Source organism: Manacus candei, unplaced genomic scaffold, assembly GCF_025592945.1.
Source record: "Manacus candei isolate 608988 ecotype Guabito, Panama unplaced genomic scaffold, ASM2559294v1 h1tg000049l, whole genome shotgun sequence".
In the NCBI taxonomy this organism is placed as follows: Eukaryota; Metazoa; Chordata; class Aves; order Passeriformes; family Pipridae; genus Manacus; species Manacus candei.
The window spans coordinates 24,490,827-24,513,126 of NW_026138097.1; the positions used below are offsets into that span (position 1 = coordinate 24,490,827).

At 36.1% G+C, this 22,300-nt stretch overlaps 1 protein-coding gene across 6 annotated transcripts in view; it reads left to right on the forward strand.

The window, feature by feature from the left end:
- Positions 1 to 22,300, forward strand: part of CDH12 (cadherin 12) — a 528,112-nt gene that overhangs the window by 451,060 nt on the left and 54,752 nt on the right. For all 6 annotated transcript variants that reach the window (XM_051799389.1, XM_051799387.1, XM_051799393.1 and 3 more), the window contains 2 exons: positions 1,611 to 1,730; positions 6,891 to 7,058. In XM_051799389.1, coding sequence (XP_051655349.1) covers positions 1,611 to 1,730; positions 6,891 to 7,058 — 288 coding nt within the window. The remainder of the gene's footprint in view (positions 1 to 1,610; positions 1,731 to 6,890; positions 7,059 to 22,300) is intronic.

The window sequence follows — 22,300 nt, forward strand, 5'->3', positions numbered from 1 at the left end:
TTTCATTCATTCATTCACTTATTATTCGCTAATATTTCCTTTCTTTTAGAAGTCAATTTTAATGAAACTTGCCCTCAGCTTAAAAACATGATCAGTCCACTAACTCTAAAAACTTAGTCAAATACCACTTATATTTTTTGTGTTTTCTTCAGAAGAAAGAAAGAATATCTCTTGGAATACCTTTAAATTCTCTATTGTTCAATAAACTGTAACAGGAGACATCTTATATGACCTGCCATCACGCAGCAAATATTTTTACAATGTTAATCCCAAACCTTTTAGCACTGATGTCAGTCCTCATATGATAAGACTAGGGGGGCAGGCACTGAAAAGATATTCCCCAAATAGTTACCTTTGCTATCAGTTACTCTCCTGCCTAAGTCATAGGACCTTTCACATGGAACATCTCTCAGTGAGGCTCTCCCAGAAATAAACTTTGACAAGTCCAACAAAGTTAATTTCAGATCATGAGCATTCTTTGAAACTTGCCAGTTTTCACTGAAGAAAAGTACCAGTCTTGAAGTGTTTGCAGTATTCCATGAGTGTTCTCGAAAAATGTCAAATGACCTCCAAATGCATGATATTTCTTAAAACAAAAATGGTGGGGATTACCCTCACCCCTGTGCCATTTCTTATGTAGTCAACCCTCATTTGCTCCAAATCAGCACTGAAAATTCCAACATTCAGTGGCACAGAAGATCTTAGGAAACAATTCTTCAAAGCTTATGGGAAAACCCAACTATGTGACTGTTTGTTTTGCTGAAGACTATAATTTGAACACTATTTTAATGATGGGGCAGTGGGTAAATGCAAGTAAATTGCTTAGCAACCACGATGGACAAGACATTTCTGCAGACTATTGCCATTTACAGTGAGTTTTCTATCTTCAGGAGTATTTCTTTTGCTCTGTGGGTCCCTTTTAAATTGAAATGCAAAGGAAATCGCACTAGGTCTGGTCTATAACCATGGCTGATAATAGAGTGTCAATGTCCTCCTTCCACAGTACTTCTGTTTCCTACTGAGCTGTACTGGAAAGGCAAAGAGACTCAAGTCTGGATTTTGAGGACAACTGGCTGAACTAAACACCTAATTTCATTCTACAGTGGGAATATGAATTGCACCCTTTGGAGACTGCAGTAGCTTTTTATGGTGTTTAGAGTTTGATTCATTTAATTTCACTGGAAATTCAGGAGCTGCTTGATCAAATGCTTGTTTTAGAGGTAACTTTCATTTTACTTCCACAGTTGTCTACTTTTTCACAAAGTGGTGGGATATGCTCCTTCTTCAAAATTCAGTATTGAGCTTAACCAAACCTCCATCCTGTATGTGTTTTGTAAAAACTTTTTTGCAAACAATGCTTGCATCATAAACTGTTTAGAAGTATCTTCTGATGGTGCACTTATTTACTTTTCTTCCCCATTATGTCTCAGTTATTACCTAGATGGTTCCTAGCATGGAGACGAAGAATTAACTGTTTTATTCTCACCTTGTTTTTAGTGGAAGTGGAACAGCAATTGCAACAGGATCCATGAGCAACAAGACTAATATGTCTGAAATTTCCCTGATCTCTGCTCTATGCTAAAAATGTGATTACCTGTGTTTCTTTGCAGGAGCGTATGTGCTTCAAGTAAAGGCAACAGATGCTGATGATCCCACTTATGGAAACAGTGCTAGAGTGGTTTACAGTATTCTTCAGGGGCAACCATATTTCTCCATTGATCCCAAGACAGGTAAATAGTTTGTCAGCAACCATGAAAGATTTAAGCTTTGTTTTTTGATTCATGTAGACAGTATCAATAGATCTGGTTGAAAGCCATTTGGGTACAAAATGACAAACTCAGAACTGCCAGTAGATGGATAAGCATTTTTGGGGTTGTTGTTGGCTTATTTTGTCATCTCTTGCATTCTAGTGACAATTTTGAGACATACCCTTGCTAGTTATTTAAAGAACCTAAAATTTCATACTAAGTCAGGCCAGAGATCCATGCTGCCCTGTATAACACTTCCAAAAGTGGTGTCCTGCTTAGCTCTAGTGAAGGATGAAGAATAAGTGTTTAGTGATGCACCCTCAGCATACTCTTCTAGTCTTCAAAAACTTGTTCCTACAAAGTTCCTGGGTGACTAGCAGTGTTGAAGTAACTAAAACTCTGAAAGGATTTCTCCTTTATAACTTTTCCATTTCCCAGTAGAGTTGAATATTACAGGAGCATGGTATCTGCACACCAAATTACTAGAAATTCCATGGCAAAGGTTTATTTTGGTCAAGAACCAGCTCTTCTTGCTTTCTGGAAATAGGGACACCTCTTAACTTGTTTCATATCTCACATGTTGCACAAGACAGTGAACAGTAATTCTTATTTATTCCTATTCCCCACGACCTTATATACCCATGTTGTTCCCCAATTGCCCCTTCATTGAAGACATAATTAAACAGAAGCCACTCCATAACACTGATCATCCTTCTCCTCAGGATGAGAAGGTATATACAGTATTCAAGAAGGCAGCTGATATGAATGCATACAGTGGTTTAATCATAACACTTTTGTTCTTTATTCCTTTCCAATCAGTTCCAAACATTGTTTTCTTTTTAGCTTCTACCACTCAAAAGCAGATACGTTTGTGGAAATTTCTATTACTACCTCAAGATCTCATTACAAAGCAGTGATGGTGAGACCACTGACCCTAATTTTATATGTGAAACAAGGGTTTTGTTTGTCAAGCACAGGACTTTACTCCTGCTCCTTTCTCAAATCATTCCTAATAGGTGATAAACATTTATTCTGATATAAAACTAGTACACTTAAATAGTTTTTAACTTCTATGGGTCTAAATGACACAGTTGCCCCTTTACTCCCTTTCTTTACTAACCTAATCTTTTTCCGTCTTCTTGTTGGATATAAGCAAACCACGTGAAAGTGGAAAAGCAAACTTTTATTGCTATTTCAGGGAGGTTAAACACATGAAAATATCTTCTGAAGAGCAACCATTAGACTGGCACAGTCTAAGACCTCCAATCTGATATGTGGGGAGTACTTTTTAATGCTATAAAATTGCTCTTCTGATTTTAATGTGAGGGCTTTTTTAACACAAAGCACTTGTCTTAAAGGAGATAACCTCTCATATCTTTCCTCTGCAAATTCTGTTCTGTTACGAAAATGTCCATTTCCACCATTAAACTGTCCTTTCCGCCCAATTTTCTGATGTGTTTCTGAGGTCAATATTGTTACTTATGGCTAAATGTCTCTAGGTTTTTTAGATTCAGTATTCTAGTCCATCTTCTGACCTCAGTCATACTATTGAAATCCAAATTAATGTCAGCAAGAGTATTGTTGTTAATAATTATTCTGGAGGTTTTTCATGAAACCTGGATTTTCTTTTCCGTGTAAGTGAATGGATCAATAACTTTGCATAGAACATCTTCTGGCCCAGGTTTCATACATAATATTTGCAGTTTTCAGCAGTATGATAGAGACCATACTTTTCTGCATATTTGATATTGATGACATTTGAAAACACACAAAAAAATCAAATTTATTCAGTTCTGTAGTTTAATAATCTTTACTGTAAAATCTTAAGGTAAAAGAATTTACAATCACTCAGAACATCATTACATGCACATAAGACCTCTATATTACAGTAAGCCCTTGATTTAAATTTGGATATTCTTTTTGAAACTGAAGTTGACATACTGACATTTGTAGCCCTTTCTTCCCATGGATTTTTACATCTACTTTATTTTTCTATTTTTGAGGTAAAATAACTCTAAATCACATTTGTTCTGTCCATATGAACCAATGATCTTGGAGAAAATAATATTTCTCAGGATTTTGTCTCAGGTTTTTGAAATGGAGTAGGCAGAAAAAGGAAAATTGCCTATGAATTGCTAGACATGAAAATTATTCTCATTCTTTTTTTTTTGCTGAAGATAAAGGGTTTTTAAAGGAAAAAATATATAGAATAGGCTTACACTTCCAGACAGGAATAAATAGTGGGTGATTTGGAACTTTTCTACTACAGTGATAGCCCATTCTTCATTTTCTGAAAACCATGTGAAATATTTCCAAGGAAGCCACACAGTTGTACCTAGAATAGATATATCAACCAGATAAACTGCATCTTCTCCTCACAACCTGCTATGTGTTCCATTTTTTTCTGTAATCTTTTTCTGTAATCTTTTTGGACTTGAGCAAAACTTTGGATACTGCTTTTTGAAAGAAAATGCTCAACACAGAGCTGAATAACCATGTTACATGATGGGTGAGCAACTGGCTCACAGATCAGGCACAAAGTTATAGTGACTGGGGTAACATCAGACTGGCATCCAGTCACTAGTGGGGTTCCACAGGTCTCCATCCTCAGCCCGGTTCTCTTCAACATCTTCATTAGTAACTTGGATGCAGGACTCGAAGGAATACTAAGTAGTGTTTGCAGACAACACTAAATTTGGGAGGGGCTGTCAACTCCCTTGAAGGGCACAGGGGCCCTGCAGAGAGACGTCAACAAATTAGAGGGTTGAGCAATCATCAACCGTATGAAGTTTAACAAGGGAAAGTGCCAGATTCTGCACCTGGGATAGGGCAATTCTGGTTGTGGGTATAGACTAGGGAATGAGATGCTGGAGAGCAGCTCTGTAGAAAGGGAGCTGGGAGTCCTGGTCAATGGTAAGTTGAATATGAGTCAGCAGTGCCCTGGCAGCCAGGAGGGCCAACCGTGTCCTGGGGGACATCAGGCAAAGCATCACCAGCTGGCTGAGGGAGGTGATTGTCCCACTCTGCTCTGCACTGGTGTGGCCTCATCTTGAATATTGCATGTAGTTTTGGGTACCACGATATAAAAAAAAGATATTAAGTTACTAGAAAGCATCCAAAGGAAGGCCGCAAGGATGGTGAAAAATCTGGAGGGAAGATCTTATGAGGACCAGCTGAGGTCACTTGGTTTGTTCATTTTGGAGAAGAGGACACTGAGGGAGACCTCATTGCAGTCTTCAACATCCTCTTGAGGGGAACGGGAGGGGCAGGTACCAATCTCTTCACTCTCTGACCAGTGACATGACCCAAGCAAATGGCTTGAAGCTGACTCAAGGGAAGTTTAGCTTAGATTTTAGGAACATGTTTTTCACCCAGGGGGTGGCTGAGAGCTGGAACAGGCTCCACAGGGAAGTGGTCACAGCACCAAGCCTGTCTGAGTTCAAGAAGCATTTGTACAATGCTCTCAAGCACATGGTGTGATTCTTGGGCTGTCCTGCACAGGATCAGGAGTTGGACTCGATGACTCTGATGCATCTCTTCCAACTCACATATTCTGTGATTCTATGATTCTATGTTATTTTGTATTGCTGATATAACACAAGAGGTCTTTCATTCTTGTAGCTCTTTTCTTCTTAGAATGAGCATACCAAGGATGTTATAAAATACTGTGGAACACATCGGCTCCACAATGCCAAATTATGGATTAAGAGATTCAAGAGGAAATTTACTAATGTTCATCCTATTTATAAATTATTTTTTTTTCATGAATCTCACATGAATACGAATAAATTTTGCAGTTTTATAATTCAATATTTCTGTTCTGGAACAACTGCAAGCAGGATAGTAAATGCCATCCTGAGGAAGGAGAACAGTGACTCCTAAATAGGTTGTCATTATCATCATGTTACAAGTGAAGAGAAAGAAAATTGTTATACAGTTCAGTTCAGTGGGAATTTTTGATAGGTCCCAGAAATAGCAGATTTAGGTCAAAGTTATTTCTATACTCTGAAAAAGTGCTATAAGCTAATGGTTCCTATTCTTATTCATTAACAGAGCAGTGGTTAGTTACTATAAAGATAAAAATTATCCTTAAAATTTGTTTCTTGTCATTTCAGACCCATTATAACACCAGGGTAGAAAAACTGCTTTTAGTCTCAAATGATTTACTACTAGAAAATAATACTTTCTAAATCAATAATAACAAGGAAGAGTCATACTTCCAGTTGGTTTATCTTTCAATTGTGCATGTTATCTGCACCAAAGTGAACCTAGCCATTTTCTGAAAAATATTGCTGAACATATAGCATTTTTCAATGCTATACACACTTGTAAAATTTTGACAAAGAAATGCATTTTCTCCTACACATTTTATTTCAAGAAAATGGTTTGAGTGCCGGAAAGCTTACAGCTTTATATGACCTTATCAGCTAATTTTTGCATTCAGTATCATGTGTCTCTCTTTCCCTCTTCTCTCTAAGTCTTCTTTTTATCCCATACATTCTTAACATATCAGAAGGGAGATTATGGCATACTACTTAGATATCAGATGTCCCAAATCACTGAAGATTAAGAGTCATTGTGGTAATGTCTTACCATGATACTTTAATTACTTTTTTTAAGGAAATGCCCCAAATTTTCATTGCATCTTTGTGCTATATCAAGAAATATTTCTCAAGCAAAGAAAGAGTCTTCTAATAAAGACCTCCTTTTGTACAGAGGAATGTTGTCTCGGCCTACAGTAGTTTAAATTTGTTGGCAAGTGATTGGTGGGAAACAACTGAAGATGCAGGCTCTGAAATGCAATGCCATCAGATCTGTCCACCTTTTTTGTACTCTATACAAGGAAGAGTTCCTCATCTCCGATGTGGTGAAGCTATCACACCATTCATATCCCTAGTGAAAATGCACCATTCTCTTTCACCCATTCGTCTCCTCTTGAAAAGACAAAACAGTAATTTTGAGTGGCTGAATAGCTGATGAACACACTTTTGAAAAGTCTGAGTGATTTGCCTGTGTTTCTTTGTGAACTCCTCTCTTGTCAACCCTTTCAGAAGAATTCTATTCCTGGTCCAAGAGATCCAGTATTAAATTGCAAGAGCCCTTTGTTTACTTGTTCCTTCTCTTTCCCATTTCTTCTTGTAGGTGTAATAAGAACAGCTTTGCCAAATATGGACAGAGAAGTGAAAGAACAATATCAAGTTCTAATCCAAGCCAAGGACATGGGAGGACAGCTGGGAGGACTAGCTGGTACTACCACTGTAAACATTACTCTCACAGATGTCAACGACAACCCGCCCAGATTTCCTAAGAGTATGTAGTATTCCAAAGCACTAATTTTAAAATAAGTATGACTGAAGGTATTAATTTTAAAAATTCTTTAGATAAGGAACTGAGATTCTGGAAAAAGGACAGTATATGATGAAAAAAAAATAGAATTTCCTTGGTTTTTAAAGTATATAAAGCTCAATTTGAAATTATGAGTTGAATGTTTTAGAGGAAATATATAATCAATCCACATGACCAACCTGAGCCTAAGAGTCCATTTAATTTACACTATAGAAATGATTTGTGAAATACTATTTTGTCAAGGGAAACTGGGTGAATGCCTTCAAATGACAAAAGGTTATAACCCTTCCAGGAAACTTCTGTGTACCAAAGACAGAGCTAGCTTATGCTAAACATTATTGTTATGATATTCAGAAACAGATTTTAATGCATCTTGGCCCAGAAGACTATATCTGTCCTTGAAAATACTTGCAGACTCAAAATAGTGCTCATCCACTGATAATTTAGTATGTTTCCCATTAATTAGTTTAAATGAAGCTTTTCAGAAGAATGCTAATTTAGAGTTTCATAGTCTGGGTATGACTAGGTGGATTGTTACTTACTTCTCTCTGTAAATTTATTGAAGTTTTGTGTATCCCATACTTTTGAAATGCAGAAACTAATCAAGCATAAACCTTGATAACTATGTCAAAATAATTAACTGCTAAAAGTTGTTATTAAGGCAAATTAGAATACTTGTATGAGTCTGCAGTAAGATCGTGGCAGCTTTTTACTTTGCACCTCTTTTCTTGCCTGTGAATTGTAATCCCACCGTAGGTATTATAAATACTCCATAGGTGCAAAACCATATCCACAATTGTGAAGCTTTCTCTCATGTAAACATTTTCCTTCTTCTTTTACTCAGTCTGAAAATGTGTTGTGTTTCTACAGGCATGTAAGAATGACCATGTTAAGAGAAGGATCCATCTGGTCCTTCCTTCTCTCTCCAAAAAACAGGCTAAACAATACTGCACAAAATTTCCTAAGTTTCTAATTATTTTTAGTTTTGTTAGTGTCTTTGTATTTAACAACCCTCAAGGTATTTTTCTTACAGCAAGTTACCCTGTTGCTTTGAAACTTCTGTAAAATTTCAGAGTCCACGTTTTATATCAGAGGTACGCAGATTAATCATACGTACCACAACAAACAGCTTCCTCTCCTTTGTTTTGTATCCATCCTTACATACTTACCTGCATGTTAACCTCTTCAAAGAATTCAGAAAACATTGGAAAAAAAGAGTTTTTTAGAAAAACTGTGTTGATTTCTTTTTTTCAATATGGGATATTCTCTCTGAGTCCATTATTTCTGCTCCTGCTGTTTTCGCTCTGCATGTCGGTCATATCCATCCTTAGCTCCCCTAAACTCCCTGGAGATCTTTGGGAAAAAAATCAGTGTTATATGAGTACCTCCAAGCCTTCTTTTGCCACAGTGGTTTGAAGCAAAATATTGCACATCATAATAGTTCCCCTATTTCATCCTTCAGGTTCATGGGCATGTAACAGCTAATCCCAATGATTTGTTACTGTTGTGTCCATTTGTTCCACAACTGCTTCTATAGCTAATTTAACCTTCTCATGAGTCCCCTATAAAGAAGGGTTCCAGGATTAAAAAAAAAGTCCCCAGGTATTCTTCGCTTAAAACAAAGAAAAAAATGTATTCACTTTTACATTTGTGATCTTATTTTTCTGAGAACTTCTATATGTCAGTTTTGGGTTGGCTTTACGCAGTTGCTCTCAGGCTTTTGCCTCCAGATGTCTTAAAAGACAATTATTATTTATTTATTATTTATTCAAACTCAGTTTCTGTCTTCTTTATTGTGGTTTTATAGATGAAGCAGATTTTATAATTCTTTCTATTCTCCTGCCTGAGACACAACTTCACTTTTTTGAAAGATGTGTTCTTGCTTTTATTAGCTGTTTGCCCTTACATATTTGCTTTTTAATGGATGTGTGCATTTGCTGTGGGTCTTCAAAATGATGTCCCACACCACCCACAGCGATCTAACAGTCTCAGCTATCCCATTCAGATTTTCTACAACAATATCCCTCAGTTGTATTTATTTCCATTTATTACTATTATTATTATTAATTCAACTGAGTATTATTGTTATTTATTTGAGTGCAACCATCTTGTAATTTTGGCTTTTATTGCTCCTGCACAGATATTGTTTTTAAACTAATTATTGTTGCTGTAAAATTTAGAAGAACTAAAGAACTTCTTCATGACTAGCTAGTGTTAATACTGTTCTCTTCTTCAAGTCTTGCTTGACAGAGCTTCCTTTAACAAGCATCATTATTCCTCCACTGATAAGGTCTGCTGTGTCTTTCCTGTGTATTTTACTTCTTGATAGTATGCTGCCTGACTGATTTTCTTCTTTCCCACAGATATTGAATATGCTACTATGCTGATATTCTTGTTTAGCATTAGGCAGTAAAGCTACTCATACTAGTTCCCATTTTGACTCTTGGCCTTATATTATGGCTTTCTTTTTTCCTCTTTCCTGTTCCTAGTTTGATTCTGTCTGAAATACCATTTTTTTATTTCCTACTGGACTATCATCACTTTTTGTAGCATTCTCCAGTGAAGAATGCAGAATTCTGGTCATTGCACCCTTTACCTGAACTGTGTACTTTTGCATTTTTTTTATTTGTGTGTTTTCCAACACCTGCAAATTCTCCTGAACTTTTTAGCCAGGTATCACAATGGCTATAGAAGACTTTTTTAACTTTCTGAGGACTGTTTTTCCTATGGTAAAAATGATATTTACATCTTTTCTATGGGCACCAATTCCTTAGCAAATACTCTGACCTTCCAACATTTTGACTCACTTCTCTGCATCCCTTTAAATGCCAGGCATTTAAAACTTTGTCTTTGCATCTTTGTCTCCTGATTGTACATGGTGAGACAATTTCAGACTATGCTACTATGAATGTACTCAACTTCAGGTTTCACTTGCTAGCCTAAATTTCAACCCCTGTCCAATCTTACTTTATTTTGTCAAAGCTCACATGGTGTCCCTTTAAGTTTCGTGACACGCTATCAAAACACTTGTGAGGTGCTTCAAATCTTATCAACAAACAAATCATCCTAGAGGTCCTATTAGTACTAGCATTCTGACTGTCCTCATCCTCAGTGCTTGTTAAACTGCCCAACACTGCAGTTTGCTCCTTCCTTTAAACTGGAACCGCTGCTGCTGAAAGGGTATCACAGGTACAAGAGGAAATAATATAACTGTCAGGAGACTGAAAAACTCAGTACATTGGCAAGCTTCTTGGGCCCTGTGCTCTTTCCCATCTGGTTTTCAGTTGTATATTTTACCACCTTTGCTGTTAGGGGCCTTAGGAATTTTCTATTTTATTGTATGCCTTCATCTACTGTGATGGTGTAAAAATATACAAACTTCACATAATGTCAGTTTTCATGACACAGAGAAAGCATGGAATATATCATCCTCTTTGAAGGAGATAGCCTTGAGGTCTTATTTAATGCATGAACTGCAGTTATGACATCTTTGCCCAGTTGTTGCTATGAAGGAGTAAAAAAACACACACAAGAGACCAAGCTTGTCCTGAGCTTTGCATGCTAATAAGGTTGAAAACCTTTTCTTTCTATTATATCAAATGTCCCAAAAGACAAATTACAACAGTGACTCTCAACAAAACAGGAGAATAACATTGGAGGTTTGTGTTGATTTTGAAAATAAAAAACACTTAATATGGTTTAAAAGCTAAAACATCAGTGTAAGGACTCCGGTGAACTGGACCAAGCTTGGTAAAGACTTTCTTCTGGTATGTTACAGGCAACAATCCTGATCAATGGGGATTTAATTAGCCAGTCCCATTTTTGGTTAAGTGGTATGTGAGATGATGTGTAGTGTGCCTGAATTTCACAGAGACACAATGCTGATTACAACTAAACAAAAAGAGCTGCTAGAGAAAAAGTGGAGTATGAATTTCTAACATAGCAACTGTACTTTTCAGTTTTGTTCCTTGAAAATGTAGTGATTCAGAATGACTACCTGCCAGGAAACGGAGTTTGTCATTTGCTTGACTACCATAGCTAAAACAATGTTTGTACAGAATTTAAGTTTATGTGAAAAATAAGCCTTTAAAATCGGGTGTACATAGGTGCCAAGTTCAGGCCTGGCAAGATTTAAGGACCCCTCAGTGTTGCTGGGAGTTAAGACCTCCAATATCCCATTACTCACTGTTGGTCAAGAAAGCCAGGAAGTGCGGACTGAAGAAAAAGACTGAAGATTCTTTAACACAGACTGCTGCAGAGTAAATGTTTTTGCATCACATAATCAGGAGCACAGTTTTGTAAAGGGCTTATGCCAAAGAAGTTCTGCTGTTGGTTACCTTATCAAATAAGACAATATTAAATTTCACAGGATAAAGTTTAAATTTATTTTCTGAACTCAGCTGAGCTGAAAAAAAAGAAAGATTTCACAGTAGAAGTAGGAGAACATATATTATTAATATTTGGAAGAAGCTACATTGATAAAAAATACATTATAAGCTTGCAAAAAATTGTGTCATGGAACACCTTCATCTTACTGAGGGTCCTTTAAGGAAACAGGCAGGTTTGGATGGGTTATCAGCATCCAGTGATGAAACACCACTGACTATCCTGCTGAACATGGAATTTTTTATTTAGAACCTGTGCTTTTGAACATATTCAGTGGGGAACTCCCACCTTGCATGTCTCATAGTAATGAAGAGTGTAACACAGGGGAAACCTCTAAACATTACATATTTCTGTCAGAGATGTTTGACCTGCGGGTATCTATTGGCCCACATTTCAGAAAACTGATACTTCAGAAAACTGATATTTTCTTTAAAACTAGTAGAAAAAAATAATCTGAATGATTTTATTAGTAGAAATTTATTTCCAGAAGGGTTTTCTGCCTTGCCTGACTCTGCATAAGTACACTAAATTTCTGAATTACTGGGTATGTTTCATTGTTAAAGATAGAACCTTTCTGTAAATATTAAAATAAATATTTCATAGCAAAGTTTGATTCTTGCAAAAACCAGAAGAAAAGTTGAAGACTGCAAAAGAAAGCACTTTTCCTGTCATAACAATGATGTTCAAGAAATTGAATGAAAATCTAGTATAACACAACATTGTCTTTGAACAGTGAAGAGTGGACAAAAGCTGCTGTTCTGTAGGCATGCATCCAGGTCCAGAAGGGAACTGATGGCCTTTCTCTCTCAGCTACTTATGTACATGATAGCTGATTAAGTAAAAAGATAACTCAGCACATCCTTCCTAGAAGCTAATGATCTAACCCTTAACTCAACAAGCATTGGACCAGTCTGAGCTAGCTACCGGGACAGCTGTGGTTTGTTTCCAATTCTTAAAATAAGCTTCAAGAAAGAATGGATGGGTTATATTTACTTCAACATTTAAATGACAAAAACTGTATAATTAGTTGGTATCAATTATGCTTTATGGAATCAAACCAATTAAGTGAAGTGATTCAGTTTTTTTATATTGATTCATATTTTGTAAGGGTTTATGCTTTAGTTTTCCTGTCTCTTTCTTTTGTTCATGGATGACAGAGTGAGTGTGAAAGCAATTTAGATAAATAAACCCTTATATACTGAGCAATAAAAGCACATACAAATCATTTTAGTCAAAGGAATAGTATGTCTTTTTATTTTAATATGACATAAATATTCTTTTAAAGAATAAGGCCCTGACATATAAGAAATGTAATTGAATCTTAAAATTTATACAATTTTTATTTTGATATTGGCAAAAAAAAAGAAATTGTCAAGTGGCTTAAGAAGTCAGTAATAAGTTTGGTTCATTTTTAAGGTATGTATTTTTAAGATGACACTGCCTGAATTTACTTTTTTTAATCCAAAATAACTATTTGGCTAAAACTATGTTTTATCACATCACTTCCAGCTCACAGAAGTCCCTTTTGTGAGAGAATGATTAAAAGCTCTTTTCAATAGAAGAAAAATTAATTAATGTTTGAACCCAATATTGAATTTTGCCTACTTGTGCATGTCTTGGTTAAAAAAAAAAAAGTCATCTCTCTGGTGGTCAGAAACCATTATCTCAGGGCCGCTTTGCAACCACAATTTAAAATGTCCAGACAGCTGTACAGCAATGCCTCAGCATCACAAGGGCCATTTTTTTTTTGCTGTCACTGGTCTTTCCAGAAGCATCCCAGTGAAATCCATCAAGAGAGTTTGCATAAAAAGCACGGCAAATTTCCAGAAATGCTAACATGTTTGGAAACAGAAACACAAAGATTCATCTTTCCAGTAATGACACTTTAAATAAAGCAAGGTTGAAGGATCATTCCTACGACCTTGTACATCCGTTGCCTGTCCATACTGCAGTAGTTCACAGCTAATTGGATTTATATTTCATGAGTGGCATTCCACAGAATACATTAAATCCTCCACTGGAAACAGCAGAGGAAAAAACAATCTTAAAGAGAAAAGTCCACAAAATAGACAATTCAGAAACCAGAAAAAATCTTTCATTGATGCAGTTTCAGGAATTTCAGTGTAAGTATAAAAGACCTTTATAAATGAGAGCTCGTCCTTTAGTCTCTTAGTTATATAGTCTTTGCGTGGCACTTGAATGACCTCTTATCTGGATGATCTATTGTATAGAACTATTATATACTTTGAATAGGCTTTGAACATTATTACCCTTTTGCATCTATTTTAAGTAATTATTTACTTGCTCATTGGTTATTTTAATAGATTTACTTTCAGGTTATACAATCTGTAGAAATATTTTAAAAGAAAGAATAACCAAGTGCTGAACTTCAAACAGCCTGCCTATATGTACTTATGTATATACACCTTATATATTGAAAAATCTTATCATAGTTATTTATTTATATGTTACTGGAAGCTTAGTACATTACAGAAATTGCACACACATTATTTATCATAGGTTTCACTACATCAAGGCTGGTCAGTTTTGTTAACTCAGTAAACTGAATGTGGCTGATTCCATTCAAGTGGCTTTGAACAAGTCTGGCTCAGATTTTATTGCAAAATTGGGTTCAGAAGCACAGTGCAAGTAAGAAGTCTTCCAGTTCACATGAGATAGAAAAGAAAATCTTATAAACCATTGCTTTGGATGAGTGGCTGATGAGAGATAATGGTATCTACTTTTAAAGATTTCAGAGGTATGTAACACAGATCACACCCAGTAATGTATTAAACATCTACAGAGAAGTATTTTGTGATTAGGAAATTATTCTGTTCACTAATCTAAAAAAATTAAATAAGGAAAGCATAGGTTTTGATTTAAAAAGCAATGAAGATTTATTCCCCCTTTACTTGGACAACTTGCTAGAAAACTTACTCAGGATTAAGGTTCAAAGCTCTGATCTGCCTAATTAAGCATTTTAACAAGTCTACAAAAGTTTCTGAGAAGTTATTATACCCCCTGTAATTTAGATATGGAAGTATGGCTTCTCTTGGTATTCCTGTTAAAAGTTGCTGTATTTTGTATACAGCACTTGAATCTTCATTGGCTCTCAGAATGACGATAAGTCCATCTTTCATTGATTAAAGAATTTGCCTGGCAGACAAGATACCCTAATTCAGTTCCAGCAACTAATTACTTATTTTATACCAATTGGGAGATACTTTTACAGGACAGGTGGACAGATTCATTGCAGACTAGCTTCAGGCAGTGATTAGTTGAGTGACTGAGCCAGAGGTTGCTTTGAATCAAAAAGGGAGGGAAGGTCAAATCCTTGTTTTCTTCATCTTTGCTAGTTTTCTAACGACTATTTCATAAAACATAAAGGGAAAAAAGCATCAGTTTGCTTTTGTTAACAAAGCCTACGTTGTTGAATGTCACAAAATCTTAAGCAAGTCTGATTTTCATTTACCTGTGAGTTTTGAACTAACTAAAACTACATTTTTGAGTTGAACGTATACTTTAACCAGCCCTTTCAAAGAGCGATGGAAGACACAAAAGCAAAGACTACAGAAATAGGCTCATGCAATTACAAATCGATCATGAAACCAGCAGCCATGCAGACGTCATTATAATTTTGGATTTTAATGCCTATGACTCACTTAACTACATCTTTAAAATCAGCAAAACTGTAGTCAAATAAGTACAATAATAAATACTAGCTGACCAGTATTTGCACGGTACTCTTACAGGAATCAGAGGAGGAAAAAGAGTAACTCCTCTTCATTCCAGGTTCTCTCCAAGTCTCACACCGCTCTACTATTTTCATTTCTGTCATCTTCCTCTGGCCTCTCTTTCCTCCTCACCCTGTCTATCTGACAGGGGGAGAGCTGTAAATCCCCTTAAGCAAGACCCAGAAGGACCACTCTGCATGTAAGCCACAGTGTGACACAAAATGGCCATTTATTGAACATGGATGCCGGCTTATAAAGGGAGAGTAGGGACCCCTCTGGAACAAAGGGTGGAGACTGGGAGGAATATTCAAGGAGTGGCCAGTCAGGGTAACAAGGGGCAGAACTTATCCAAACATGAACAAATGAGAAACTATCTCCAGGGGGTACTGTTGCAACAGGGTTGGATGAATAGGGAAAGTGTGTACATAGAACCAACAGGAAACAAGGTAACAGGGGTACAGAGAGGGGAATCATACAATCTCATAATAAAACATATTTCTCCAACAAGAGAACAATTGTACAACTAAGTAAAGTGTTGGAAACAAACACTCTCATGGTCATGATGATCTTGTCTTGTGCATGATGGTGTAGGTGCACTCTGAGATGTTTTCTTCCTCTTCCTCTGATCTCTCCTCATTAAGTCTCTTCCACCGCTCTTAGGACGCTCTTGGGGCACCTCCAATATCTATCTTTACATTCAACACGGACTTTTGTGTCCCCCCTCCTATAAGAGGCACAAATTTATTCTTCATCTCATTTTCATCTTATAAATACAGTGTGGCTATCTCCTCCTTCTATTTCATGAGTGTTTTTTTTCCTCCCCAATAATAGCACTGATAAAAGAATTTATGCTTTGTTGGGTCACTTCCAACTCTGGGTTTCTTCACATTTTACTCTGCTGAAATCAGGATTCTTCACCATCCCAGATAAGCTCTTTTCAGCTGTCTTTCTTGTTTTGGCCACTACCCTGTCAAACAGCTCAGTGACCCTTGCCTGCTGTTTCCATTTCACCCACCTGAGTTAGCTACATGTTTGACAACTAGTCATAAAAAAACCTCTGTACCTTTCTTTTTCCTGCACCACCACCTAATCATTGCAATTATAGACATTTTTACATAGACCAAAAGAAAGTATACAATGGCTTATTATATTTCACTTTTCAAAGCAAAAGAAGGACATAGAAGTGTCAGAAAAAGTTCCTGGACATTCAAATTGTCTATACTGTCAGTCTTAGAACAGTCACCAACACCAGGTAAAGCTTTCTCAGAGAAATTCAGGGCATTTGGAGAAATTAATACAGATCAGGAACTATTTTCTACAGTCACTTTCAATGCAATTGACCTATTTTAGTGTGGGTAAAAGAGTTTAGTAACATGGAAATAGGTCATTCTATACTGGCTAACTTCTGGGACAGAGTACAGCTGGAACATGATTTTTTTTGTACAGTTTTAGTTTATTTGAGCCTATGCTTCACAATCCAGGCCATGCAGCCCACCTAGGGTCACAGCACCCCACAGTTAAGTAGGCTTCTGTCACTATTTGTGTGTGTGTAACATAAAGGGGTTAACATTAAATTTAACACCTATAAAATTTATATTTACACTTATGCCAACTTTCTCTCATTTTTTTCCTTGTTGCTTTTCACATCAGAATTCTTCACACACTTTTAGTAAGAACCAATTTTCCCCCAAAGGTGGATGTAGCCTTAGTAAAAGCTCCCTAGAAAGTTCTTTTCTTTTTGGTAGCTGTCACTGTTGCATGATTTTAATCATAAAGCATCTTGAAGAGTGAAACATTTTATTCAGACTGAACAATGACACAATTGCCAACTAAAGCATAATATTTGGAAGAAAACTGAGAAATAAACTGGAGGGAGAAATATTCAATTACCATAGATTCTCAAAACACTAAATGTTTAGTAAATTTTATGTCTACTACACTTGTATTGCTTTTTAACTCTCTAAAGAATGCAAAACTAGCAAAGGCTACCTAAAGACTTTTTGGAGTACAGACTGAATGAAGCAAAACACTTGTTTAAACCTCTAAACTGAGAGAGACTGAACCCTTAGCTGCAAAGTAGCACATAAAACCAAACATAGCTATTTCCTGATACTACATCATAGCCAATGAAAAATATAGGTAATTTCTATTGATGTAAAATGTAATGCTCTGATTGTACTGTTAAGCAATAGTTCGAGAAATACAAATGACCACAATAGTGGTTAGAAGTTAAATGTTATCTGTTGGTCATAAAATTCTGTTGTTAGTCTATACTTATCAAATTCATTTCCCTCCTATCATCATCTTTAAGTGGTAATTGATCATTAACATAAAGATTTATAGGTAAATTATTTTTGAACACATCATTATCATCATGTAGATCATTATCATTAATAATTGTATTTTACACCTGCTACCTTCTGTAGAGAAGGTCTAAACAAATATGGTTTATAGATATTCAACAACCTTTAACAGGAATCATGTCATTCATTCCACTATGATGTGTCTTCTGTGGGGAGTGGTGAAGAAATTAGTCATTCAAAACACAGAGAGTATTTAGATCAGATGCATGAAATTATCCACAGTAACCTTGGGATGTCTTGAAAGTCCCATGCATCTCCGCCTACTCTCTGATATTGAAAAGTAGCTAGGGCTACAGATTTAACAGCATGGGTTTGCCTTGCAATGCTTTGAGAATTGTTTCCAAAGTGACTCTTTCCAAAGTGTCACTTGCTGCATCACTATCAGTTCTGGCAGCATCTGCCTTTTTCCCTGAGGCCTTCCATCCAAGTAAGAAATCAATATATTCTTTCTGCTTCTAGCTGTGGTGGGCTTGCTTTCTGAAAATTTAGAGGCTACAGGGCAGCATAAAGTGAAACAGACCATATATAATTATTTAACTATAATCACAACAGTTTAGGCTCACGATTTTCAAAAATATCTAAGAACCACACTTGTATTCAGATTTTCAGGAGTGCTCCACTTCCTCTAAAAGCATTAAATGAGATGTCCAAGTGCTTGCAACAATCCAAATGTTTCTAATGACTTTAAAATAGGAGCTAAGCTGAAGATACCAAGCAGTTTGAAACTGTCTTCTCTGAGTACAAAACATACTTTTAGTTGAATTTTTGCATAAATAAAGCTATAAAAATAAAATGAAAATGACAGAAATATTCTAGAGGATCTGTCTCAAGTTTTTTTTCAATTCATGACAATTGAACAACAATTATTTTGTTCTCAGTGGCTTCCACAGAAAATTTGTTGATTTTGTAAATGTGATTGCCAATGCTCTCAAGAGAAGGATCTAGAATTAAGCACTCACTACTTTTACATTTCATTGCAAAAGAAGCAGTATTTATACAGAGAGTTCACCTTTAAACACTTAAATTGGAAGACATAAACATCACTTGTGATAAATTGATCATACTTGCTGTTAAGTATAAGAGATTACAAATGAAAAATGTTCACTTGCCATCCTATTGTATCACTATTTTTCTTATATCACAGATTAAATCACAAGTTTCTAAGGAAACTGCATACAGTAACCCAAAACTTCAAACATAGTAAACAATTATGAACTTGTACTGGATGATTTCACAGTTGTATCTTTAAAAGTAATAATTTTACTGCCTCAGCCTGTGCCAACATGGTGAAGAAAAGTAATGCATAGTTCAGGCAAAAGCATTTGTATGTACCCAATAAGTATGTGAAAATCAGAGCTACACAAGGAGTTTTTTGAGTAATACTGATGTTGAGACTGCTTTGTTTAGGTGATTTTAGGGTTGCAACTGAGGTGTGACTTGGAGGACTAAAGATAGGAACCTAATTTCCTTAGTCGATGGACAGAAAAATGATTCTTCCAATACAGATGATTTAGAGTACCTAGCTTAGATCCTAAAGTAAATGGTTTGACCATATTCTTAAGGGTGAATGAATTATTGTAGCAAAAGTGTGTTATTATATTTTGTGCCAGAGTGATAAAGAAAATATTAAAAGGCTCCCACGAGATATCTCAGAAGCAGAGCATTACAAAGTCCGTATCCCTTTCCTGACAATATACTTTCTATCATGTTAATGTTTCACATATGTCATGCAATTTAACTTTGATAGAGGGAATGAGTCTATTGATTTACTTCATGGTGATGGTGATCACCAGAATATTACCAACAGACCTAACTGATAAATCCAAATTATATGCTGCCTGGAATTCTAAAACAGGAAAGACATTTTCTCCTGAAAATTTTTTTCTATCTGTAAGACATGCTACACCTTGGTAATTCTTCATAACCACTATATAACTTACATAAAACCCAATTGATTAAAGCTTTTAGATTATACCCCCAAAAATTATTTCTCTCACTGTACTTTGGAGGTTTTTCTATTTGGTAATAAGTTCTTAATCACTAGACTGGATATTTGCAGAATTTATTGGTCACGATATGTAATGAAGCTGATCATGTGGAACTGGTTTTCCACATAAACCCTCAGAAATACAGGAAGCACACTATCTAACACATGAATGCATTGACAAAGGTAGACTTCACAAAAACAGCAAGTGATAATGTTGAGATCTCTCCTATACAATAATAATAGCATGATTAAAGCAGTTACTCAGGAACTTGATTTGTTATCCTCAGCCAGTAGGAATTCAACTCCATGTCATCTAGAAGAAACCCTTAATTATGAACTCAAGGAATTTCTAGAAATTATTTCTTCCCCACTTGGTAAAACTGTGGTGCCATAAAAGAAAATTTAAGATCTTCAAAAAAGATTAAGTATTATTCTTGCATCAGTATTAGGACACAAAAATCTGAGAGTCCATGGCTCCAAACAACTGTTTCTATAATTATTTCTACACTATGCTGTTAAACAGGATCTCCTTTATTGTATTTGCAACAACTAGTACACTTTGGAGACAGAAGATGTGGGCTTGAATATCTTGAGCTGAGGAACTGGTATTTCCAATTTCCTGAATCCTTGCTCCAAAAAGTGGGATATTAGTTTCTGTAGAACTAGTCTCTGACATGCAATGGGGAGGTTTATTTTTAGAAAGCTTTGTGACAACAGCTTATTAGTAGAAAAAAACAGTAAATGAAATTTTTCAGTTTACAAAAATTATACCATTATGATGGACATTATTTTTTGCTTTAGGGAAAGAAGAAAGAGGATAGCCTCAAAACAATGGTCTGCTAGCTCAACTCAGGGGCTGATAGAGTCCTGACTCAGCAACAGTCCGCTCTGGGGAAGCTCCCTCATGTGGATTATCCTACACTAGGGCAGGATCAAACTCAAAAGGGGTTTTGCTTCTGCTCATTTTCCCTTAAAGAACTAGGAACCATTGGACATCCATGATCTCTGCAGTCTTGGGAGATGTACCTTTTTAAGGTGTGGAATCCAGAGCAGAGAACCAGGATTTTTTAAACATGGTTGTGTTATATCTAATGAGGCCATTAACTCAGAGCAGTGGGTTAGAGGCTGGAAGGAGCCTTGGCATAACTGAAGTTTTACAAGCCTGTCCCAGGTCATGTGTGACCTGCATCAGAGCACATGGTGACCAAACCTGGCCTTGCTCTTCCCTATACAAGGTCCCAGTCCTCTGCAGGACCCAGAGCCTCAGCTAGAAGAGGCATGAACGTGCTATGCTAAATCATATTTCCCTAGTTTTAGGAGTATGCACATCAGATACCAGTAATTATTAGGCTGATTAGCTGTAGTTGATGTAGTAGGTTTAGTATCTTGAATAACTGCTTATATTTACACTATCCTTTACCTATTACACTATTGTTAAAACACCAGCAAGTAAATATGAACGGTTGTCTTATGCTTCTTCCTAAACAGGCAGAAATCAGTGCCCTTATAACCGGGTCAGGATAAAAACTGAAATGTCTTCATAATTTAAACTAGCAAGAATGTTATATTATACATAATCTGTTGGTTTGCTTCGGTTTGTTTCGGTTCAGTTTGGTTTGACTTGATTTTCCTGAGGAAACATTAAAGATTTAGATGAAAGAAAGATAAATTGTTTTATTTCAATGGTTTTTTCCTTTAAGATTCATGGTATCATGATTAACTGCAGTGTGCAACATGGTGACAGATTAGAAAAAAATGTTCAAATAGCATTTACAGCTCTTTGATTGAACACCATTATGAAGTTAGCTTAAGCCCTTAGATGGTAACCTGGATTATTTCCTAATGATTGTTTTGCTGATGAGAAATAATGATGGTTTTCATTTGTTATTCTTACCAGAATTGAAAAGTTTTTTTGTAAATGATGGTGTACCTGTAAACTGCAAGCATGGAGAGACAAAGAAACCCAAAGCTCTTTCTAAGTAGAAAACAAACAAAAAAACTCCCAACTCTCTTTGTAAGTAAAAATCAAACCAAAGAACAGCTTTTGAGCCTTAAAAACTAAAACTAATCTAATCATGTCAAAGGAACTGTAAATGCGTGCTGCATTTCAGTCAATATGACTGATTACCTGTCACTTACTCAGCTCTGATTTCTTCCCACTGGGCTTTGAAACCATCTTTGTTTCAGAAACTCAGAGGCAGTGTGTATGAATTGTTAGCTCACCTCTGCCTTGGTTTTCTGAATGCTTTTGGGGCTAAGTAATTAGCCCTGTCAGTTATTTCAGCCTAAAAGCTTCAACAGCATCATTGCTCATTTATTTTTATCATCCTCTTTGATGCTTCTCAACATGAAACAAAAGATCTTGACCAGGGAATATTCATTACTACCAGTTTTCCTATATGTAAAAATATTCTGACTAGCATGCAATATATGTGACTAAAATCAGCAAAAGGAGAGCTAGTTGCAGAGTCCAGTTTTGTACTGCAGTTTGAGGAAAGTAAGGGCTTGCTCCTTTGGTACCTTTCATATCACTCATCTCTTACCAAAAAAAAAGGACCAAACTTAGAAAATGCATTTAAAAGAGATCTATACAAGTAGAAGAAAGATTTTTGTTGGCAGAGAAGTCACATGAGACAATCAACAAAATTTGACAGAACTGTTTGAGCAGCATAACCTGCTGCTGTATAAGTTTGTCAGAGCTGCTTGTTCCATCATTCCTGGAAGCTGAAGAGAACA